The sequence below is a fragment of the Caloenas nicobarica genome, chromosome Z (genome assembly GCF_036013445.1).
Source record: "Caloenas nicobarica isolate bCalNic1 chromosome Z, bCalNic1.hap1, whole genome shotgun sequence".
Classification (NCBI taxonomy): Eukaryota; Metazoa; Chordata; class Aves; order Columbiformes; family Columbidae; genus Caloenas; species Caloenas nicobarica.
The window spans coordinates 98,258,887-98,284,520 of NC_088284.1; the positions used below are offsets into that span (position 1 = coordinate 98,258,887).

Below are 25,634 nucleotides of genomic sequence, written 5' to 3' on the forward strand. Positions count from 1 at the left end.
TAGAGCAGGAGCATTCAGGTTTTTCTGGCACGTTTGTGGTGACAGGGTGAGAGCCAACAGATGTAAGCTGGAGCATGGGAAATAGTGCTAATATATAACAATTTAAAAAAAAAAAATTATCCACCATGAGGGTGGTCAAACATTGTACCAGCGCCCCAGTGAGGCTGTGGGATGCCTGTCCTTGGAAATACTCAAAGCTTGGTTGGATGGGGACCTGGGCAACCTGACCTAGCGTCAGAGTTTGACCCAACTTTGAAGTTGGCCATACTTAAGTGGGTGTTTGGAAAGGGTGATCTCCAAAAGTCCCTTCCAACATAAATTGTTCTGTGATTCATAAAGCCTTGACATGCTCAAAGCTGCGGCAGGGAGTGTGTATGTGCGCACAGAATGTATATAATGAAACAAATTTATTGTCCATTTGTTTAATTTCTGTTGTTATTTAATCCACTGCATTTGATTGCACTCCAATTTTTCTTTTATCTTTGAGACATACGGTTGGAATGGAGCTCTGTGTTTGTTGAAGCCAGTCCCTGCTGCTGCAACATGCATTCAACTGTGTCCTGGAATCCCATTAATAAGTCTATTGATGTGGTGATTAGCCATGTTTGAAAATAGTGGTTTTGTTTATGTAAACATGGGATCCAGTGCATGCATACAGGCATAGTATCTGGCATCTTTAGTCATCCAGTTGCTCAACAGCTGTCATAATAGATGAAGTTTATCACAGATGAGATGGAGGGCTAGAGGAGACTATGTTGAAGTTCACTATTAATAATTGAAATAGACGATCAGATGGTGTTTGGAACAGCTTTTCTTCTTGGAGGGTAGATCGGCATGGGATCAGGCTGCTCAGCAAGGTGGTCGGTTCTCCGTCCTTGGAGTTTCCCAAGGCTCAGCTAGACAACACCAACGCTCAAATGATCTAGTGTTGGTGAGGGTCCTGCTTCAAGCAAGAGGTTGGACTAGAGACCTCTTGAGGCCCCTGCCTGGCTTTGCTTTTGTGATTCAATTGAGTGGTTTTTTATAAACAGTTGAAGAAAATTGCTTCCTTTTTCCTCCTTTCCGTATTTGCACTGTTGCAGAAGTGGTGCCAGGCTCCATGAAGACAGTTACATCTGCTCCAGCTTCTATTTGTATCGCCTATTTCTCCATCCTTTGCAGGTGTGCTAATCAGAAGACATCTGAAAACACTTGCTATCCTCAAGTAACTAGGACAAGAATATTTCAGCAAGCTGTCACTTGTTCAGCCTGGAGGTGACACAGTCAAGCTCGTTGCAATGTTTCCTCTGGTTTCCAGCCTGGCCTGTAGCACTGGAAATCGGGGTTTGGTGTGTCAGGTTCGGCAAGCAGAGCGCATCCTGGACGCTCGGTGGTGGGTGGGAAGAGCTGAGCTGCCTTTGGAGCAGTGGATATCTTGCTCTTTCAGAGAGCAGCAGTTATCTCAGCTGCATGGTCTTGGCTGTTTGTCACCAGTAGTTAATGGAACACCACAGAAACAAAAACACTTGTCTCCTTCTCTTAAATTCCCAGAGTTAAAGAACTTGAAAATCCAGCTGCAAGCTTTGAGTATTTACTTAGAATATGCTGGCTAAGAAGTTAATAATGTATTTTTGTCTGATTTTATATTGAAAGTTAATAGAAGGATAGAAAAAACAAGTTCTAGGAAGTGAGTGACACTACTACTGCTTTGCTACAGCTTCCTGCAGATAATGACCCTTTTAAAACTCCTAATGCAGTGTTCTCCTTGTTTCTTTCATAAATGGAATGGGCTTCTCACTGTTTAAAAAAAAAAAAAAAGAGGATTTGCAGTACTTCTGAATCATTTAGATACAGTCAGTTTCTTTAAACCATGCCAAAATCGCAACGAACTTGGATTTTTAAGGAAATTTCAGAATTCTGAAAAAGGAATTAGAGTGCAGATGTCCCAAGCAGCTGAGGTCTGTCTTCTCAATAAAGTGATGAGCAAAGAATTGGAAAAGAGAATGAGTCTAAAAGAATGTACATTTCTCCTTAATCCTGCCTATCAACTCCTAAATGCAGGCTTCTCTCTTCTGCGTAACTGCAAACTCACACTTGGACAGCAATGAAGCAGCGATGAAGTTGTTTCTCTCCTCCTTCCTTTCGGTAGCACATTTGACAGTGTGCGACAGAGTCCTGCATTCAGTTTAAGCTGTTTTAATTTTAGCAATCCGTGTTCTGACTGATCTGTTGAAGAATCATTGTTCCAAGAAAGAAAAAAGACCCCAAATCCCCACATCCAAGAAGGAGATAAGAATCAGAGAGGCATCTCTGGAGTTTTTCTTGAGTTCCGAGGTTTGTGGTACAGAGCTGCTGTCCTTCTGCCTTGGCTTTCCTGGCCAGCTCAGCTGCCGTCCAGGAGGGAGTCCATAAAGTCTGTGCTTGGTTGCAAGCCAGCCCATCAGTGCCTAATGGCATTATGTACAGTGTGGATATACTCAGAAACCACAGTGGATGAATTACATACATGGATGCCTGTAAAGACAGTAAGAATAACACTAATATTGTTCTGTGAAATTTATTTCATGAAGTTCACTTATCCATAGGTGAAGCACCAAATTAGGAAAACAAAAGTGAATGGTAATATTATTAATAACGATCACAGCAGTCTGAAAGATAAACCCCCTGTCTGCTGCAGTGTTACTGCTGAATTTATAATACTTTCAATGGGGCTTTCTAATACTTGGAATTTTAAACACTGGTCTCTGAAATGTGATTTGATGCAACTCAATGAAAACACTTAATAGCTTTTAAGATGCAGTCACCTGGAATAGAGGGCTGTATTTCCTTACGGTGGCGGACCAGTGTGTCACTTCTCTCCAGGATGTGGCAATGTGATGGCTTCACAATGCCAAGACAGTTGGAAATTTCAAATTAATGTGTGATTAATTCCCGTATTGTCGTCATCCTTTCTCAGGCCTTTAGTTCATATGCCAGCTTTATCACCAGTAATAGTGGGAAAATGCTTAGCGGATGGAAATGTGCACCTAGGATTATGACTGGTGCTGTTGGGTGATTTCAGCACTTTGCAAATTGTGTTGTCAGCTTTATTATTACGATTGAAGCACTGAGAATGTTGCGCTGGTGGGCTTGCTCTCCTAGTTTACAGTTCATCTCCTGCTTTTCTACCTTTATCTCACTGTTAATTATCTGAGGTTATATTATAACAACAGTTGAATTGCATATTTTATATGACTCTACAGCACAGTTCCTAATTTGCACAATAAACACACCTTTGAGGCTTCTGGCTAGTTACAAATAAAATTTTGTTCTTTCCATAACCATGGGTAAACCGTGGATCTGGACGTGCACTTGTGTGTGAAAGTGCAAGTGGAGGTTTCCAAACAGCCTGGTTAACAAACGCTTTCTGCGCACAATCAACAGAACTGCAAGTTTTCAAAACTTGGAATGTTATGAGGACATTGTAGATGTGATCATACAAATTAAACTAAGGCTGAATGGTTTAAATTATGTAGAAGAATTCACAAAAGATATATTTAGCTGTGTAACCTTAAAAAAAAAAAAAAAAAAAAAAAAAAGGTGGGGAGGGAAGGGAGGAAAAAAGGTGATGATAAGATTATGAATGCTGTTCTCAAGATGTCCGAACCCAAATGCATGCTTTTGCTTGGATTTCAATAAGATGGTGGTGATAATGGGACAAAGTATTATGGAGAGTATGAAGCAGAATTCAAAGAGACCTTGTAGGAATCAACATGAGGTCTCTCTTCTTTTTTTTTTTTTTTTTCCCTTTTTTTTCTTTTTTTTTCTTTGCGTTGTGTGTTTTTTTTTTTTTTTAAGAAGAGCTCTTTAGTCTGTGAAGTGTCACAGGGCATATATAAGAGAGAAAACATTTTACTACTCTTAAGAAGGGGGTAAAAATGATCCAAGGTATATATTGGGGGCAAGAGAGAAAAGGGACAGAGACTGAATGGAAACCTTCTCAGCTAAAGGATCATGTTAGCATACAAACAAGTGGGTATAATTGACAACAAATAACTTTAAGAACCACAGTCTGTTTCCCAGCTGATGTTTCTGTGATCATCAGTTTGGAACAGTTTTCCAGTAAGAGAAATGTGGCTGAAACTCAAACCTATTTTAAGTCCCACTGTCCAGTGTCACCAACAAAGACATTAAACAGTGCCGGTCCCAGTACTGACCCCTGAGGAATGCACTTGTCTTTGGTCCCCACTCGGACATTGAGCTATTGACCACAACTCCTTGAGTGTGACCATCCAGCTAATTCCAACATGAAAATTGAAGACTGGTAATAGGCAGGGGATTATTCCTGCCTGGGTAATTTTTCAGCAAGATCCATTTGCCTATATACAAGTATGCTATCCTTACCCCTAACAGAGCTGCAACTAATCAAATTCACAGAATCACAGAATGTTAGGGATTGGAAGTGACCTCAAAAGATCATCTAGTCCAATCCGCCTGCCAGAGCAGGAACACCCAGATGAGGTTACACAGGAAGGCGTCCACTTGAGGCGGTCGTAAGTGGGCGGGCTCTTTTATCTAATTTTCCTGTTCTTTCTAGGCTATGTATGATTTAGCAATGCGCTGACTTGCAGTAGGTAAGGAAGGCTGCTGTTCTTTCAAGCTTCAGGTTCATGTACAGGTTTGTGTTTCACCCTGGTGTACGTCCTTCACAAAATACACTGGGATGTCAGATCCCCGAGGTGGAAAGAGTGCCTTCTTTCTCATGCATGTAAAACCTGAGAGGCGCAGTTAGCTCACACTGAGGTAGCTTGTCATCCTCTTTGCTGGTATGGATTTTAGTTCAGCAAATCGAGTGTGAAGCCAGGAACCTTGGGACTCAGTCAACAGAGCAGGGATGGGTGAGGGAGACTTAGACACAGCACTCTAAAAGACAAATCTGTTTTCTGTTATAAATATATCCTGTGTAGTCTCCACAAAGAGGTTAAAAGTAAGCTGAACCTTGGAGGTTTGACGTCTGTGTGCATGGTGCACATCCCTTGAACTTGTAGCATGTGATAGTTTTGTCTCGCAGCGAGAATGAAAGTAAGTGATGCAGGCAAACACTAAGTACAGCAAATCTCTGTAAGCAGCATACCTGTTTACTGCTCTCTCATGGCACCTGCAGCCGTCCATGTATTTTTGAGTCTCAGATTTGGGCATAAACATCTTTCCAGGCTGCAAAAATCAGTGTGAGGGCTGGTGTTGCCAGTTCTGGGTTCTACCCTGATGGGCTTATCCTGGTGAATGTATGGCAAGGGGTCAGCAGTGGAACGGCCACTCAGAATTCCTGGCTGCCCTCTGTGATCGTGTGAATGAACCCTGCATGAAATTGGGACTTGCTGCTGATGTGAGGAGAAATGTGGAAGAAAGTGCTAGAGGTCTGGGTTGGGGGACAATCCAGGACTATTTGCAAGTAGGTCATGGCTAAAATATAAAGAGCATACTTGAGTTAAGATGTATGAGAAAACACACAAAAAAGAAAAATTACAGGAGCTACTGGAAGCTTTCCACTGTTCATAGACATTCCCGGTCTTTGTACTGAGCTCCTGCTTAATGCCAGCTTGGTAAGCGTTACTCTGCAGGCGCTATGTCAGCCCGTGTGTCTCGTGATTCCGAGTGTGATCGGAGCACTAAGGTCTTCACAGGGAAGGCAGCTGCTGAAGGGTACCCAGCCTGAAAGCTGATCTTAGGGCTGCCCGTTTTTTTGGTTTTGCTCATGTGCTGTAACTCCCAGCCACCACTTTCTGTTGGATTTTGGTCTGCAGGGACTGATGTCCCAGTAAGGTCCGTGACCTGCAGCAGAGCTCTATGGTGAGCAAGGAACGGGTCCTGCTAAACCAATATGGATTATACTTTTAGTGCTTTTAGGTGGAGGAGTTTGTTTCTGGGTAGCAGGCTTTGTGAGGATAAGATACACTGTCTCAAATACTACTTCCCTGGTGGAACAGGAATTGGCTTTGCCAAGATGCCCACTGCAACAGTGACGTTAACTGTTTTTCCCTTTTCACAGAGACACAGATATTGTCAGAGGTGCTGAAGAAAGAGAGAATTCATGACGCAGGAGATATACATCGCTTAGTCAGGTTCAGTCCCTTCAGAGACGTTCTCTGCTGTGCCCACAGAGTAACTGTGGTGCTGGGTGTCCCAGCGGCCCCCCTGCCCAAAGCACCCTCAGGGATGGCTCCACGGTCCTGCAGGTCCTGCCCGCAGCCTTTCCTCTCCAGTGTGTGCTACAGCCTGCACACAAGTCCCAGGCCAGCTCTGGAAATTCAAAGTCAGCGCCTCCTGGTCTAGGTGCGTTGTCTTCTGGGCTTCGGGGTAGACCTGGTGACCACAGCCACTTTTCACAACGTGGCAAACAGTAACTTCTCCCCATGGAGCACAGCTTTCTGCATTTCTTGCAATTCTGTGCATAAATAGGTGAAATAAGTAAAAGTTGGTGCAGGTAAAAAGCCACCAAAAAAATCAAATCTGTTACTGTGCCTGGTAGCTAGAGATTTAAGGAGTTTAGTCTGGAAACAGAGGCTGACCTGATTATCTGTACAGAGAAAAGTTATTAAAGTGAAAAGAACTTTTCATTTTATCTGTTAAATTCATAACACAGCAAGGAATGGATGCTAGAAAAATCAAATCAAGAATGCAGCAACCATGAAGGCAATTAATTTTGATGCCTCTCTAGAAGTTAGCCCTCGCTGAACCAGAAAGTCCTGGGTGGAGGAGGGGGCCGGGCACCCACCTTGCTCTGTGCATGGAGCAGGGCTGGATTCCAGTGCCTGCAAAACTGCAAACCTCTGGCTTGTGTCCGTCATTCTCTTTACTGGGGTGTTCAGTATTCACTTTAGATGGAGTAAGATGTTTTTCCCAGGCATACAGAGCCATTTTGGGAAAACTTGGGTGCAGTTCATAGACCAGAGACAGCATCTCCCAGAGCTTCCCCGGCTCCACCACCGATTGCAGCGGGGTCAGTGCGTGCCAGGCGCTGCACAGCAAGGCCTTGATGTTCTACTTTGGTTCTTGTTTTCTGCTCTGGAGGATGGGAATTACTCAGCAGCCCCCGCCTGGGCAGAGGCGCTGGCCCTGGCATTGAAACTGCTCAAATGGCTTTTGGGCTGTGCGTGACTCTGTGCCTTCATTTAGGCACTGCTAAAATACATCACTACAGGGAAAAACCGCTGCCCAGTGTCTCCCAGAAGTGTTGAACCTCTTTATCCAGGCTTCTCAAGGGGTCTGACTTGGAGGAAGCCTTTTAATGGGGAAATATTCCTGTTTCTTGGGAGGTTTCAAATAAGATTGAGCAAAATAGAGTGACTTCTTTTTACACTTGAGAGTATTTTGCTTGGGTGCCTAGCTACCTGCTGAAACTTTTTACACGCTGGTAAACATTTATATGTGGAAATTATATTTCTTGGTTTTCTGCAGACTGTGCTACAGATGCTGAATGATAAAACAGTTGATACAAATAGGAAAAAAATCACTGGTGTAATAGAAATGCCACAGTGCGCTCGTTATTACTAAGCAGAAAATTTTCCTACTCACCAGGTAGATGAGGCAGAAATTTGGTTCATTACGAGGAGGAGGACAGAACAACGTACAGTGGCATTAAAATGAAATACTGGTCCTTCAGCAAAGGCCTTCCTGAGAGCCAAGGATGCCTTTGCTTTAGTAACAGATCTTGTGAAGAGGTCGCTTACTCTGGCTCCCGTTCTATTAAAATCATTGTACTGTGCTCTCTGTTTACAAAATAAGGTTTATGTTCACTTTTAATTCTAAAAAGCAGAGGAAAAACCTGAGCTTGGCAAAGCTTTTTGAACTGCTGAATCAAGGAGTAGCTGCTTGCAAAGAGGGATTAAAACCTTTTAATCCTTTTGTGTAAAAGAATATGGTGTTTAATGTGGTAGGCATGCTGGCAAAATTAATTTTCATGTTTTTTCAAGCACAAGATTTCAGTTCTGTCTTTGTTTCCTGGTCCTGCATATCTTACAGGTTCTTTACACTATGCAATGCACTTTATTAACTTTGAAGTTTTGAAGAAATTTGCAAATAACAAAACACAGATTTGGAAGGAAAAGTAAGTTCCTAGGAGCAGGCACAGCTGTTACATGCTGCCTCAGGCAGCGTTGTGATGACTGATTTCAGAGCCCGGTACCTGGCATTATTATTCTCTTGTCTGTTGTACATGTTCTGTGCAAGAGAGAAGAGGCCGGAATTAGGGTACTGAATTTTGTGTATGATTAAATGGATGTTCTATATGTATGCATTTGAAAGCCCTTAAGTGAATGTTGTGTAAATGGTGATAATTGGAGGCAGTCTCCTTGCAATTCTTTCTCAAGCTAAATAAGGTCTAAGGCCAAAGGCCCAAATGTTTTAATTGTATTAAACACAGGCTGAAAAATTTATTAACTCAGAAAATGTGTATTACCAAGTTAATTGGAAGTGCCTTTAAGCTATTACCAGGTGGAAATTTGACTTCAGGTTTCAATTTTAAATTAAAGCAAAGCAGAAAACCATTCTGTGAGGCTGCTGCAAGGTCTGCAGTTAGAGCAGTGCTTCTCTGCTCTCCCTTGTTTTTTCTACCCTGTATATTATTTAGTATAAATACTGGGGAGTTAGAATTAAAAGCTAAACCCACATATAGGGGTCTGGCTTTTCCCCAAGATATGTGGCAAACTGCACACAGGCTGCAGGTGCTCTAGGGAAATGTAAAAGCAAAGGAGAGGAAATGAAGATAACCCCAGGTTCTAGAAGGATGTTGTTCTGGGCTGGTTTTCTGCTTTGTTTTTAATCAGTATTCTTCAGTTGTATGCAAGGCTGCTTTGTGCTTCTTGGCATATTTTTCTTTTTCTAGTTATGTGTTATTTCAGTTGTAAGAATGGTGTCATAGTAGAGAGCTGGGGTTTTTTCCCCCCCTTTTTTTTCACCCTTTCCTGGCACACCAAAAACCTTTAAAAAGCCCATGGACAAGAGTCAATCAGAGCACAGGGATTAGCCAGAGTTAGGGATTTTCTTACTAAGATGTAAAGCAGCTCACAGTGATAGCTAGCCAGGCACTTTGAGGAAGATATTGCAATTACAACAGCCTTGAGAAAATAACAGAGAAAATTTGCCACCCTGTGCGTGAAATCTGTAGGCACCCTGCAGGTATGATATGAAGAGAAACCACCTCCCTGTTGTGCTAAGGTCTAAGTTCCCTGCCTAAAACTCTCTCCAAAAAAATAAATCGGCACCCAAAATGTTCAGCACTGCTGAGTGACTTGCACAGCATCCTTGTGTGATGCTGTGCCAAAGACAATTCTGTTTCAGTATCATGTCAGTTAATTTTAGGCATTTAAACTCTTTCAACAATTTCCATGATTCATAAAGAGATGGAATTAGAAGTGCAATACTATGATGACAGGCTGTTGCTGTAGTTTATTAATATCCAGTAATTGCGGCCTTAACAGTTGAGTGAACTAGCGGCTTTTAACCCATATTTCTGTGGAATAAGCAGGTTTCTCCAAACATCAGCATTTAACAGTGGACAACCAGTTTCTACTGGTGCAGGGTTGGTTTATGTATAACTGGCCAGACACTGACCAGAAGTACACAGGATACATGAGGCTTTAAGATGTTTCTTTAAGAAAACATTTTGAAATATTCAATTTTGACTCAAATACTATTTAGTGTTTTATATCAGATTTGATAAATATAAATACTCTTATTAGCAAAAGGGAAAAAGAGAGCTTGAGAATGCCAGTCTCAGTATGAAGATTTGCCACCTGCGTGTCTGCAGAGACGCCTCAGCCCTGTCCAAGAGTTTGTTTTTAGACTGGGCTTATGTTGAGGAAAGAGCCTTTAGAAATTGTGAACTGCACCCATTTGCTGAGATGATGAAGAAGCAGGAATGAAAGATTATAAGAGTTTCTGAATTTAAGTCATTATAAATACTGATAAAATCGTACATTTGACCTAACACATATCCTTGCGTTCTCAACAATGAAACTTTCTACACATAAACGAAGCAGAGTGGGTCTTGTCAGCTGAACTGAGCACTTTGTATCTTGGTTCGCTGTATTTCCTGCTGGTGTTCAGGGCAAAGCCCAGCCTCTGCTGGATGACTGCTTTTATTACTTCTGTAATATAATTTTTCTACTGAAAGTTACAGAGGTCATTGAACTTGTTAAAAGATCATCTTCTTAGAGATTTGTATATTAATCGTTCACTTTATTTGGTTTCATTTTGTATGAACTCAAAAGGTATCTAGAGTAACTTTACGCAAGTCAGGAAGTGAAGGTGAAGAGAAATACAACTTACTTTGAGATAATGTTTGTAGATTTGATTATCACGGGCAACCACACTCGAAGCTGGAAAACTCAGCCACTAAAATGGATTGAAATAGCAGAATCATTTGTCCTAGCTGTTGGGAATCTCTGAAGCATTAAAACCTAATAACAATAAGATGATAAAACAAGAGAGGAAGATGTGCAGGTAACATTGGGCAACCTGTAATTCAGAGCGATCTGAGGAATGTGTTGAGTTTGGAATGCCATTTTCTATGATTGGGATGCGGTTAAGTGTTTTTTAAAATTGATGGGAGAAAGGGTTATGATCCATTCACTGGATAAAAAGAAAATTGTGTATGTATCTGAGCATACAAGACCCCACTATATATTTGCATTTACTTAATAAGTACCTTGCACCGAGCAATAAAGAACAAAAGTTTTGGTTACAAAGTGCTGTCATCTTAGTGAAATAAAACCGAAATAGGAGGAAATAAGGAAGGAATTAGCATTGCGATCACCATGACCCACTGATGCTATAGTGAGCTGTTGTTAAAGAAATATTATTATAAAGCTCAAACAGGCTCTTCCTACTTATATAATTTACAAGAATTGAAAGTGCAAGTTTTAAAAATTTGTATTTTGCCAAACAATATTCCTAATGATCATAAATGGACAAGAACCACATTTAAATGATAGTGCATATATTGAATAATAAACATAAGGATGGCTGGAGAGCCCACTGGCTTTCCTCCTGCCTTGCAGCAGATGCTTGGGAATGAAAATATAGAGTAGGTTTCACGAGAGTATCCTTCCAACAGACATCCATCCATGCAGAAATATCAATCATCCATGTTTTATGAAATGGAGAAAGACCCTTGTTGTATATATAAGAATGGGGTACCTCTGTCTTCTAGACCACTTTATTTCCACTTCAAAGTCAGTTGTGAACATGAGAGAGTCTGGGTCATTCTAGGTTTCTTCCCAGTGTTATAACAACTGAGCCACATCATCATTTTTCACGTCTTTGTCCTGACAGCAGCCATGTGAGAACAGCAGGCAGGTTTTACAGTGGAAGCTGAGGTACAGTTGTGCCCTGGCATATGTGACAGGCAAGGTTAAAAGGCAGGGATTTAAACCTGAATTTCACCATTTACAGGCTCAAGGACTCTTCCTGCTTGTGTCAATAACTTCTTTTAATTCATTTAGCCTAGACACCTAAATAAGGTTACCCCTGTATGCCTATTGTATATGCTTATCTAGTTCATCTCATATCCCAACTGTGATTTTTTTTTTTTTCTTCACAAACAAGACTACTTTAAATCTTAATTTAGCCCAAGTCATAAAAGCTTTCAGATAAAAATAAAAGCTCCCCTATACTGGAACACTGGTCTTATTTTTGGCTGCCCTTCTGTTCTATTTAGAACAGTGGGCACTTGTAGCATGAGGACAGAGATGTTTTTCTTTAAAATCTCTCACAATGATTGTTCATAAAACACTTAATTGCAGCCATGTGTTTAATAATTCATTGTTCTCAAACCTGTGTGTGACTCTTTGGAAAAATAGCATTCACAAGAGCTGGAAGAGCAGTATGATTGCCAGTTCCTGAATTAAAATTTTTGGATGAGGTGTATTCGATGTGGGTGCTAAATACTGAAAGAGCATCAGGATTCATTTTAATTTTCCCATTTATTTTAAGAAACAATCTAATGATGTGTCTTTGGAATAAAACAAGTTAATATTTGGATATATGAAGCATATTTATGTTGGCATATATTTTGTTTCAGCCACTTGTAAGTTTTTGGCTCTTACAAAATTAAAAGGAAGTGTATTTTATGTGACTGGTGCATGCTTAATATGTAGCAAAAGACAAGGATCAGTGCTAAATACACACAACCCAGCATCATTTTTCAAGGCTTTGACTGGTATTCCAGTCAGGTAATGCAGATCACGTGTTACGTCTCAAAGGCCATAGTTCACAAACAAGACACTTTGCCAGGTTGGAGGGAGGGTACACCTCTGTGCCTTGGCCTTGAAGGAAACTTGGCAAAAGTGAGTTTTCTCCCTGGGAAGGTCCTTTGGGTTCACTGAGAAGCTGCACAGCCTAAAGACAAGACGTGATAAGTGACTCTGAACTGCTCTGATAAAGAAAGGGAAACCTGAAAAGGAGAACTGAAATGTTACGACTCTGCTAAAAATGTTTGGTAGGGCAAGTTCTAAAATAGCTGCTGGGATGGTTTTCTGATTGACAATTGTTTCACAACAAACAAGTTGTTTAGAATAGCAGAGAACGACAGTGATTTTGTGTATAAAATATGGGTGAGATGCACCGTCATGGTTGCTGTGTCTCGCTCCGCGTTGCCCTGCGGGAAGGCTGGGGCAGCAGCTCTCCAGGAGACCAGAGATTCCACCTCTGAGGGCTTCAGGTTTCCCCCCCAAACCCATCACATTTGCTTTTGCTGGGGAGGGCAGACAACAGCCGTACTGATGAGTGTGTACCGAACTTGTCTGCTTGTACTTCTCTCTCTGGCTTTCTGTACCCTTGTTCTTGTGGACGTCTTAAAATGCAATTTGATGGAGCATTTCCTTTGAGAGCATCACACACCCTGGCTTAGTCCAGGACTCTCCATGAGTTTGCTGCTGTTTTCCAGCACCGTGAAGTAGTGCCTAAATCTCTGCTAGCACCTCTTCCACACTATGAGGCCCTCCTTGTGATTCACTTTATAGGATTATCCAGGAATCTCTCCTTCTCAACAAGTGACTTTTTCAACACTACCAGCTGTGAAACTTAAGTCTTTTTCTTCTGAAATGCTGGGGAGGGGGTTGGTTTGATTTTTTTTTATTTATTTATTTTTTATTGTGTGCTTTTTTGGTTTTGTGTTTGGTGGGGTTTTTGTGTGTTTGGGTTTTTTTAATAATTTCTCAATGGAGAGTATGTCTGAGCAAGCTTTTTTCAGCCCCTAGCCAAATACAATGAAACCTGTTTCTTTCTCTTATAAGAAAACACTCTATTTTTCATGGTCTTCCTTCTCAGAACTGTGCTGTTCCCATAAGCTCTCTAGAATAATTGAGTTTTGAGGAAAGACCAAACAGGGGAAATTTCAGCCAAGAAGGTGAACATTTTCCCATTCTCCTGCCCGAAGCTTATGAGTAAGTAGAAATGATGATAGCATTAATTTCCACTCTTGGTATAGTGGGAACTTGGTTATGAAGTGAGGAGCATGAATTAGTTTAGAGGGTGAGGACTGAAAATGCTCCAGGGATCTGACACTGAGCAGAGAGACTAAGGGGAGAGAGGGGCTGGAGTTGTTTGGACTTAGACTTATCAAATAACAAACAGACCAGTCTGGAGTTGTTACTCCACGTGATGGAGTAAGCGAAGGTGGGTGTGATGGGCACCTGGCCATCCGGCAGCTCTTCCTGCTGTCACCTAAGTCTTGCTTGGGAGGTTCTCTCACAAGCTGGTATTTCACAGATTTATCTGTGGAATAGGATCACTCTTTTTTTTTTTTTCTTTTTTAAACTTTCAATTAAAAAAAATCTTCAGCTTTGCCTGATCCTTAAGTCATCAGGGGAAAGACAGGATTTCACTGCAAAAGACATTTTGGTTTTTTGTATTTATTTGTCGTTTGTTTGAACAACAAACAGTTAACTTCAGGCTTGGCATGTCCATAATCATCTGTGGGGACTCTGGTCATTTTGACTTTAAGAGGGGAAAAAGAAAGGACTAGGTCACTGGTTAAATATTTTGTTTTCAGTATATCCTTATTTTTTCCTGGTTGTGTTTCTAGGGCTACCCTAAGAGTGCAAGCACTCAAAAGGAGGTTGAAAAAGACTGCTTGGACCATCACCTGGCCGTGTCCTTAGTGGTTGTTACTATTGCCCTTTGGAGGTAACTAGTGATGTGTCCCACAGCAGCCTCCTCCAAGCAGTAGAGATACAGGTGTTGGTTGGAGGGAGGTGTGGAGGTAGCCTAGTCCACTTAGCATGCATTTGCCACAGACACCAAGGGTTTTGTGGATGCTCTGTCGTACTTCTATTAGCTCTCACTGAGTTAAGTTTTGGGGTTTGCTGTAACAGTTGCCAATCTGTATAAAAATATGCATGCCCATGCCCGACTCCATTGTCCTGGGGCCAGGACTTAGGATTTTAGGTTTGCTTAATTAGTACTTTCCTTCCATTTCAAAACTTCAGGGCATACATGTGTTTAAAATGGCTTTGTACAAATACCTTTTCCCAGACTGTATGAGAATTTGGTTTATATACATGTACACTTTTGTGACTAGTCTCAGTGGATTTAGATGGTTTCCAGAAATCATTGTTGCTCAATTAAATGTGCAGAGGAAAAAGATTCATTACAACAATGTAAATTCAAGCTGAACAAGGCAGCAGATTTTTTAGGTTTTACTGCCGGTGAACATTCAGTTTCCTTTTGTTCTGGTTTTTAATAGTATTGATTTTTTTTTAAATGTACAAAAGTAAAGCAGGTCCTCAGTGTACAAGCTGGGGAGTAGGTGTACAGTGAGAGATATAATTGCATTGTATTCTTCAAGGACAAAAGTTTTTTGGATTCTGTTGTATTTGTCATTTGAAAAATTTACACTATTTTACTAAGATCACAGCGTAAATAACAGAAAATCAAAAGAACAAATCAACTGCCAAATTGCAATACATCAGCTCAGCACACTGCACAGCAAAACAGTCAATCACACTGCAATCACTAGCAGCCTGAACAGTAAATTAACGTTTCACTGGGATAGATGAGAGGTGAATAAACACAGATATATGTAAATACAAACTAAGTAGAAATAGACATGATTATAGATGAGTAAATATGTGAAATCAGCATCAGTTAAGCAAGCACGCTTAATAATTGCTGCTGTTCATGTCAGAACAATGTGCCAAAGACTGCAGACAGCAGCCATCGTGGTTTCGAAGCCATTTTCTGAGTGTTTGTGAGCTACTTTCTTTGCACAGTCCTGGGGCTTTTTTCACCAAGGATGGCAAAATTCAGTACCCCAGTGTGTGATGAATTTCTGCAGTCGGATCTGTGATGTTCCTTCACAGCAGCTTGTTGAAGACAGAGCACGCGTCCCCACTTCTGCGTGGATGGTGCTGACCGTGGTGGATACACCATCCACAAAGGTGTTTTGGAAATAAAGCTGAGCAATCAGCAGTGGTAGAGGTCCAGACCTGCAGCTTAGTGTCCCAGCCGTGACATCCAGATCACCTGGATTTGGCATTGGCATGTCCCCTGGTGCCCGTGGTCTGTGTGGGTGGTTGGTGGGCTCCCTAGCACACGACCACAGTCCATGTTGAGCATCTGATGTTGCAAGGTTTTAAGGGGTCTGATGTCCTGCTGCCTCAGGAGCAGGGTGCCACCAGCCCCTCTCTAAGCGTGTTCTCGGCTGGTGGTTGCTTCTCCATGTGGTGCCAGGGTGTCTGATTCTGACCGTGTCCCTCACTCTGAAGCTGTGGTGGGTTCACCTTGGCCAGCTGCCCACCCAGCGGAGGGCTGCAGGGAAATACCTGCTCCACCAAGTTGTCTTCACGGGCTGCAGGGGAGTCTCTGCTCTAACGCTCGGAGCTCCTCCTCACCCTCTGACCTGAGGTCTCACAGAGCTGTTTCTCACATTTTTAACCTAACTTCTTACAGCTGTGAGATGTTTTTCCCTTTCTTAAACCTGTTGCCATGGCAGTGCATCCATAGTGAGCTTGACGGTGCCCTGCTGTGGGGCTATTGTGGAACTGGCTGTGGCAGCCCTGATGTCTCCTCGCAGAGACTGCCCTGGAGCTCCTCCCTGCCACCACCTTGCCACCTGCACCCCATACGGACAGTGGTGTTGCGCATGTGAAGCAAGAAGCATCCTGGGCCCTCAGCAGTCACCCCGGTCTGGTCCACACACGTTGGAGTAGGGCAGAGCCTGGGCTCTGGGCTTTCTCAAAGGCAACAGCTGGAGTATGTCACTTGGTCGAGCTGTTGTGCGTGTTGAGTCACGCCGTGGCACGCTGTAGGGATGGCGAGGGTCTGTGTAAGCAGTTAGCCTGGGCTAAACCAGAAGGCGAAACTGGGATCAAGGAGGGTACCGCAGTTTTAGCAGAGTCTTCAGAGATTGCTGTTTAAGGGCACGGTTGTACTCTGCAGCTTCAGGTGGCAGGTGCCAGCTTGCAGATCCTGAGGGAGAGGCGCCATCTTCCAGTGCCCCCCGAGCTCTGCCTGATCCTGCCCTGAGCCACTGTGCTCCCAATCGCGCTTGGAAAATAATTGTTAAAAGCCTCTTTCTGCCAAGTTAGGGGCCTGAATCTGCTGCACAGAGGCTCTGGTGACCCCAGAACTGCTTGTAGGGATTTGGATGTTGGTGACTGGAGGCAGGAGGGGAGGCAAAGGGCACGAGGAGCAGAGCAAGGCCCCCTGCCCTCTTCAGTAGCTGCAAGCGGCTGGACCGGCTCAGCCGTAACTTGAAACTGCACTCTTAGCATTTTAGTCTGTTGTATGTTAGGAAAATGCATTTAAAGCTTGTCTCCTTTTGGGGTTGCTGAATCTGTATCCCTCCTAGATTGGGGAAACTCAGCTCTCAGTTCATCAAGAGCTTAGCGTTCAAACCACCTGGGCTTACAGATGTCCTCCTCTCCCTCAAGGACATACTTGTGGACGTGTCCGGAATGTGAAGATGCAGAACCACTGCCAGCTCCGCTGGGAACGTTGGTTCAGTGTCTTGGGACTGAACAGGTTTCTCCTCTCACTCTTGCTCCTTTCTGCATCCCAGCAGCTGTCTCTGCCCCGTTCATAGGTCAAGTTCGTCTTTGAGGTGGTCGATCAGAATTTTATTTGAAATGTGGCCTTAGAGTGACCTGCGCACTGAATGACATCATGGGTGGACTCTGTTAACTCCCTCTGTGCAGTTAAATGTTTTAGTGTTTTATGGGCATACAAGATCATCACACACTTCTCACTTGGACAAAGCAGTGTTTCAAATTGACCCTTGGATCACATATTGCAAAATTCTCTTGTACACTGAATACAGAAAAAAAATAGAAATGCTCAACCTGGATGCCTAGTTTTATCCATCCAAGTCTGCCATGTAAATTCAGAAGACACAACTGTATTTTTATGAAAGTTCTTTTATTGATTATTAAAATGTTACACATTTTTTTTTTCCATTTTTGCTGAGTCTTTCAGGCCTGAATGTCACTTTGGTTTCTTTGCTGACTTTCACTTTTAGTGATTAGTTTCTTACCAAGCACAGGACAGCCTGTGCAGATTTCCAGATGCTTACAGAGTGTAGGATTTTTATGTCAATCCACATCTAAAATGAAATTAAAGGTTCTTATTTGTGTACTTAAAACTGTGTCTGTTAATTCTGATGAATGTCTTAACAGCTTTCAGGAAAACTAATATCAACGTATGGTACGTTTTGTAGGTTTGTTGTGTCAGCTGTTCTGTAATTTCCAGTGCTATGACCATGTTATAAACCTGCAAAAATCCATTTATTAAAAAAATAAACCGTAAAAATGGTTCCAAATTGTCATATACCTGAATGAATGCCCAGGGGGCTGGGGGAAGCCCTCAGTTGCCCTCATTTAGAGGCAAACCAGATGGACTTTATTCATTTCAGGGAAAAAAGGTACTCAAGCAGAAACTCTGCTTGTCATGTTGCAGTCTGCGCTGAATTTGTGTGGCCAAGGCCATTCAACCTGGATTTGTAGTAGGAGCACCAATTATCTTACAATTTAGATTAACATGACACATTCCTTGCTTATCTGGTGTTGTGTTCTCATGGGGGTGATTTGGTTATTTTTCCAGGCAAGCCAACATTTATGAAAGCTCCTGAAGATCAGATTGGAATTTCTGGAGGAGTGGCGTCTTTTGTGTGTCAGGCGACAGGAGAGCCCAAACCTCGTATCACATGGATGAAGAAGGGGAAGAAAGTCAGTTCTCAGCGGTTTGAGGTAATTACCGAAAAAAAAAAAAAGGGTAATTGATCTAATGCTTGCAGATCTTAATTACACAGTAATTGTCATTACAACCCGGCTATCTCTGCATCACTACAGTACAGAGTCTAGAGCTTTAGGGTAAAGTAAGTTTCCTTCCCTGCGGCAATGCAGTCTGTGGAGCAGGTGTTGTCCTTTGAGCGTGATGCTGGAAGCACACACGTAGGGCATCCTTCTTCAGATGGGAGACTGGGGCTTACACGGAACTGGATGGCAGATAAGAGTCGGATCTAGCAGTCATTTTCTGTTTTCATTGTGAAGAATTGATAAGGCACCTCTTGGCCTGCTATCCCCAGTGAAATTCAAAAGTGGGATACCGAAACACTGTTGGAAAGCTTTCTAAGTGATGGCTACTGCCATCCCTCCCACAAATACCCTTGAAAGGGAACGGCAAAGTCATCCTGAAGGGTGAATGGACTTCCCTGTGAACTGAAGTCCGAGAGGAAGCAAGAGGGAAGAGCAGGTATCAGAAATGCTTTTGAGAAAGGGTCAAATTTGCTTCATATTTTAAATAGCAAATGCATTTTCACTGACTTCCTCCACCTTCTTCTCCACTTTCATTTTTTGGATTTGGGGCTCTTTTCTCTAAAACCGCCCTTAGAAATGTGACCCGTCTACCATTCTGCTGCCTTTCCTCTAGTCCTCTGTCTTTGATGTTTTTGCTTTTCTGACTGGAGCACAAGATGGATGACTTTGCTGCCCAGAGTGGATTGATTCAAGTCACCAGTTTTAATCATGATTTTGTATGTGAGCAGAAAACCTTGATTAAAGTAATCAATTTTCATCTTGTTTTACATTGTTATTTTTCCCTAATAAAGATTCAGTTTTGTTGTATAGTAACCATTTAAACATTCTGATTTGTAAATAGATATAACCTTTATAGTGAATTTGGTACTTGTTGCAGCTAACCAGAGGGCTATGCCAAATTATATGCATTTATACAAGCAATTTCATACCTTTATTCACCTCAGTTTTGATTCATAGTTGAGACTTCTTTTGTGTTAGGAGATAGTGAATAATATTTTTTTCCTAGATAACTATTAATTTTACCTCATTATGTAGCCAGTCTTTATTTGGAGGAAAATCAGAATTCACTTTAAATGAAAAATTAATAAAGAAAACTGATTTACACATCCTGAGTTATTACACAAAAGGGCTATCCATTGTTAGCAAATGAACAACATTTCTGGTCACTGTCTGTTAGGTCCTTAGTAGTTGTAACTCCCTTCTTCTCGCATGGAGTGTTTATTTAAAGGATAATAAGGACTGAAGAGCTTTTCTGCTGTTTCATCTCTTAGATTTTTAGTCCTTATCACTGAAGTGAATTAATATCTGCATCTGATTTAGTGTTGTTTTTAAAATCTAGCAGTGGCCCTATCCTGTATAAATGTTGCAAGACAGTTTAGCATTTTGTTACAGTTTCATATTTAATTTAAAATTCAGTATTTAAAAAAAAAATCCTTAAAATGTGCTATGGTGATGCTGACATTTCTCTGTCCTGTCTGCTACTACTTGACCCCAAATCTTTGCAAGCTGTTTCTGTTACTTAGAACAGAAGGGCTATTCCTTCCAGCATGAGGAACAGCACATTTTTGGTGGTCTTGGTTACCTGTTGATTTTTTTTGTTTCTCCTGTCAATGCAGAGCCTTGTGCTGCCCATTATTTTTCTCCTTCCTGTTTTCACACATCTGGTCATTAGGCGGTGAGAAGTGCTCCTAAACAGGGCTCGAGAAGACAGGGTAAAAGTTTTGCATGAGGGTAGTGCAGGTCCTAGGCTGGCGTGCATGGCCTGGAATGAAGCACAGCTCGGTCTCTTCATCTCCCTGTGTAGTTCCCAAGTGACAGGAGGGGGGCTTGTGCCTTTCCCTCATGCTGTCACCATCTGCAGTAGAGTTAATATTTCTAGCTGTTGCTGTGCTCAGTAACAGGAGAAGGATGAGTTCCACATTAACAGTGGCCTAAGGCTATGCCTTCACAGCCTTGCCATTAAGGAATAGCTTATACTGATCCAGCAGCAAACTAACACATACCTCTTTCTTCCCTGTAGAAGTTAAGAGTAATGCATGTTACAGCTTAGCGGGATGGATGGAAAGGCAATGATTTATTAAGGACTTAATTTACTATGCTGGGGAAGGAATTGTAATTACATCATTGTTGATTATGCCAGAGTTGCAAAGTACCCAATGCTGAAGGACATTAAAAACTCTCACTTTCTGCTGGAGTTAGCATGCGCTGTAAGCACTCAAGGTTGTATTTGAGTTTTGTTACTATTTTCCTGGTAATCCCACAGGAGTATATCATTCTGCTCCTCCATCAAGGTGAAAGTTGGCACTAAATTGCTATCAGTGTGATTAGTAAAACCATTAGTGCAAATATGGCTCAGATGTTTTAAATCATCAGATCCACATCTTTATTACCAGGTTGATAATTTGTCAGCCTTAATTGATTCATAAAGAACTTCATTGGATCGTCATTTGTTCTGGCCTCCTCAGAGGACAAATATGTTCTTGACTCTGAATTTCTTACATTTCTGGACTTGGAACGCTTGATGAATTGCATGGCATTTTATAGCTTACAGGGCTTGGTTTGTTTTTTTCGGTTTTTAACCCCTTGGCTTTCAGTTTTTGTTGCAGAAGATACCAGTAAAGAAGTGCTTTCTTTTCATTGTTTAAGGTTATTGAGTTTGATGATGGATCAGGATCAGTTCTGCGGATACAGCCCCTGCGTGTTCATCGAGATGAAGCAATCTATGAGTGCACAGCAACCAATAGTGTTGGGGAGATAAACACAAGTGCCAAATTAACAGTGCTAGAAGGTAAGTGGGAACTTATTTTCATGCCTTAGGTGGCAGAAGACATGGCTCTGGCTTTGGTAGCTACGTATTGGTGTGGTGCTTTTCAATGACAGGGTGATGATATTCTAGCTTGGTTTCTAAAGCTGGTTATCATTTGCTATAATTTATCCTAGTGATAGAACCTAACATTTTGGGGACCATCATGAAAGGATTGCAGATTCCAAACTTTCTTTGAAGTGTTTCAGTTATATTGTCTGATTTAGGTGTGTCATTTCTAACTTGGAGGGCTAGCTAAAGAGGCGTTTGTATAATTTTCTCACCTCTTTGCTTTGATATAATACCCATCCATCTTCAGGTATTGAAGAATTGTATCTGACAGTCAGAAACTTGGTCTGTGTTGCTGCGCTTTCTGGTTTAAATCAGCACAGTTCTTGAATAGTTTTTCAGGTTACTCTTCAGATTTTGAGTTTGATGTGGTATTGTGCTGGGTTTACTTTTCACTGTAGTCATATTTTGCTATTCTGTTTCTCTTGTTAAAGAATAGATTTTGATCCTTGTCTGCTATATGAGCAGGTTTTATTTTCTTGCTATGTTGTTTCTTCTAAATAGAATGTGTTGTGGAAGAACAGTGTATAAGATATAAAAAGGCTCGTGATCAGTTGATTTTTTTTTTTTAATGTTAGATTATCAGTATTATTGTTTGTTTTCAAGGAAATTTTTATTTGGTTTTAGTGGTTTGGGTTTTTTTGGTGGAGGGTTAGCACATCAATGTGTTGCAGTATTTGTTTATAGATATGATTTTGTAAATGTACTGAGATGCTACAAATCTGGGGCAGTTGGCTGAATGGATTTTTTTTTTTTTTAAACTTGAGTTTCCTAAGATGAGCAGGAAAAGGCTTAGGCAAATTGCTTTATGTATATGGATTGATGCAGAGACTTTTGAATAATGAAGAAACTAGACTGGAAAGTGTTTATTGTTGTAAGATTTTGAACCAGCAGAGACTGGTTATCCCAATGGTGAGTGTTCCAGCCATACACAAGTTACCTATTGTCCCTTGTTCTCCCATCCCCATTTAGAGCATAGAGGTAATCATATTTTCTTCTCTGCTCTGTGACAAAGAATACATTAAACAACTGTAATGTGCTCAGACACTGTGGTGATGGGAATCATAGAAATCATTCAATACTTGATGTGATTGTGTATCTTGTTTCTGGAGGGTGGGGCATCTTAAAGGATCAGCTTGCTCTTCAGTAGTAGTATTATTAAGAATAGGATAACAGGTGCTATAGACTTGAAAATTGTTGGGGGGGGAAAAAAAACCCGCAACATATCTTTTTTGTTACTTCTTGCCTTTGCAGCCCTGTGTGTGAATGCATAAAGCTCAGTGGAGCTTTTTCAGCAGTTTACGTGCGAATCTGCATTTAAATATTACTCGCAACTGGATTTTTCTGATACTAGATACTTGAATACTCAACTGTTCCAAGCACATCCCTGTTTCCTTTGGTTGCAGTTGCCTTTATGTATCTTAGATATGTATGCACATACACACACGCGCTAATAATTTATTTGCTCTGTGTTAAATGTTCAAAGGCCCACAGAGGCATGCGTTGCATAAAGGAGCACAACAGTATTTCTCAGCTCCGTGGTGCTCCTGCTGATTTCCAGATGAGGTAAAACTTGCAGACCACCACATAAATAGGGAATGTTAGGAAACAGCAGAGACAGGAAAAGAAACGCGTGCACACAGTTTAAGAGCCACAGAAGCAGAAGTCAGGCACAGAGCCTGCTTTTCTGTTTGGAAGCTTCCTTTAATCAGGAATAATGCTAGTTTAACATGATCCCATAAGGTCAAAAATTATCTACAGGTTGCGGAGGCTGTGTTTTCCTCTCTAACTGAAGAGTATTGACCCCTTGCCGGGCACTCTTGTAATGGATAAAATTAAGAAACATTTGCTGTATAACAGTTTGGATGTGCTCATGCATGTAGAGTTGTGAGCTTGATTACAATGAAGAGCATGTATTTCTTAGCTGATGAAGAAGACAAGTTCTGTTATGATGTATCTGTATTTAAAAAAAAATGGTTTCTGTTTCTTTTTTCCAAGATTTTCTATGGACAGGTCTATATTTTTTTCAGTCATACTGTTTTATTGTTCTGCCTTAGATTATGCTGTTTCTGCATTTTGGGAGTGTGTGAATTTTTTTATTATTAATATTACTTTGCTTGTTTATGTGTTTACAAAGTGGATATTGCAGCTCAGTGCCCTGGTTGTGGTTGTATTTAGTCTCAATGGCCTCCAAAAATAGTGGTAAGTGCCACATCTCTCTGTTATGCCATTGCTTTTCTAACATGAATTTTGCAGAGGTTTTTGAAAATGACACATTTGATGTGGAACCCTTGATACTCTCAAGACTGTCAACTAGGATTGGATTTTTCCCTCTGCTTCTGGGGTTAAAATAACTTCTGTAATTGCTCTCAGGTGGCAGTTTGAATGATGCAGACATTCTGTACTTCCTTTCAAGAATTTGACTAATGCAGTGGTCCCTGGTGCATGACAAAACTCTATCATAGACGTCCTTATGGTTACATGCTGCTAAATACACTGCACATATTGATTTTTACATTAAAAATCCTTTATAACAATAAGGTTTAATGCTTCTTCACAATTTGCTCTTTAGAACATAGGCCCTAACCTTAAATCCCGAAGTCACAGTCAGGGTTTAGCAGGCTGTTATTAGATGGCTTTGTAGCTAACTAATCTGGAGCTTTATAGTTTTTTTAGAGTTCTGCGATGTTTTACAGATCAGAGGCAGATAATCCTTCCTAATTGCCAACTTATTCCATTCTGAATATTAAGAGAGAAGCATGAGTCCAGTCTCCTGGAGGAATCAGGAATTCTCACATAAGTGAATCTCTTTTAACAGTTCGGTTCCCTACCAGCCTTTCATTCTCCGCTCCCGTGTCTCTCATTTTTTCCTTCTAACTGCAAATCCTGTTGTGACCAAACTACATATACTTAGTCTAACTGGAAATTATTTCTCCTGTTGATAGTAGGAGAAATAGACGTGCATATACCTTCTCTTCTCATTTCTCCTGGGTAGCTGATAAGCTGAATTATGTATGAGTCATATTGAACATTTCTATCTTTTTTCCAATTATGACCTGAAGCAGCACAAAAGTACATTCCTGCCTGCCTGGCAGAGGAGGAGAGCAGCACAGGGAGGGGAGGGCTAGAATCAATAAGCTGACACACGCTCCCAAGAAAAGCCTTGGGGACAGTTAATGGCACTAACAAATTAATAAATATATTATTCAGTGGTAACGTTGAGAATTACAGAGCTTTTTAAATAGGGAGATCATACGAAATGTGAGTAGGAAGGATGCCAGCGTGGAAGAACGTGGCAGGAGGCGTGTCTACATGGTGTCATTCCACCAGACTCCTGCATGTTCAGCATCATGGCTGTATTAGCAAAGGTGACAACAACAGTGTTTGTCTCTAGTTGGCTGTACACTGGCTCATACCTTCATCTATGGTTTCCAGCAGTCTCCACCCAACAGGAGCACAGGGAACAGCAGTGCAGAGAGAGTCTTCAAGGGACAGGGAGGAGTATATCAATTATTTGGGAAAGGAAGGAGGCTTAAATACAAAGTATATGATCAGCCCCTTCTCCCAGGACTTTCCAACTTGGATGTTCAGTTACAGGTTTTGATTTCCAGACTTGAGAAGATATTTAATTGTAACTGCTTCTTTAATGCTCTGCAAGCATTAGTTTGTTTTTTGGTTTTGGTTTGGCTTTTTTCCATTCCCCTGTAACCCAGAGCATACAGTCATATCCAAGTGACATTGAATACATTCAGAGTTTCATTTTCCCTTTGTTTTTAAGTAGGTTAAATGAAAATAATACCATTTCCATTTCCAGCACAGATCTATACAAATCCCCTATGCCCCTATCCCAGACTCCTAATCCTGTGGCGTGTCATTATCTGCCTGGAGAGCACGGCCAGGCTCCACAGGAGAGCAGCTCCCGGGAGAGAGGGCAGACAGAAGGGCTGGGAAAGGGCTGCGTGTTCACTGGCTTTCAGTCTCCAGGTAACCTGGTCAGTTAGGTTTTAGTGATGGGCTTCATGCTGTCAGAAGTCAGGGAAGTTTTGATGTGTTCCAGTGGAGCCCTAGAAAGTTCCCGAGTGCGGCAGTTGTCCCGAGGTGGGAAGCACCTCCACCTTACTGTAATTTGCTGTTTACTGAACCATGTCATGAGCTTAATTTCTTTCACCATCTGCCAGCTGCATTCCAGTTCCTGGGGTTAGCCTGTTTGAAATGCTGTAAATGATGAACATTGGATTGTTACAAATGATTTCTGCAGAGAGCTAGATCTCAGAAGGCCTGAAACAATATGCCCTTTTTGCAAACACTCTTCCAAAAGTGATTTTGTCATTGGAATAATAAACAAAAGTTAGCTGTGTTTAATCCTTGTTTATGTTTGGTTAGTTAGAAAAGGATCAGTCAGATCATTGTACTTTGGCTCATGTTTGTCTTAATTACTTTTGCATCTTTTTGCCAAGAATTTCTAGCAATGTGTTATAAAATCAAAACAA

The 25,634-nt window shown here is 41.4% G+C and overlaps 1 protein-coding gene across 3 annotated transcripts in view; it reads left to right on the forward strand.

Annotated features, from left to right (window-relative positions):
* The window catches only part of PTPRF (protein tyrosine phosphatase receptor type F), a 382,739-nt gene that overhangs the window by 167,544 nt on the left and 189,561 nt on the right, over window positions 1-25,634 (forward strand). For all 3 annotated transcript variants that reach the window (XM_065657671.1, XM_065657672.1, XM_065657673.1), the window contains exons 4-5: window positions 18,058-18,203; window positions 20,919-21,060. In XM_065657671.1, coding sequence (XP_065513743.1) covers window positions 18,058-18,203; window positions 20,919-21,060 — 288 coding nt within the window. The remainder of the gene's footprint in view (window positions 1-18,057; window positions 18,204-20,918; window positions 21,061-25,634) is intronic.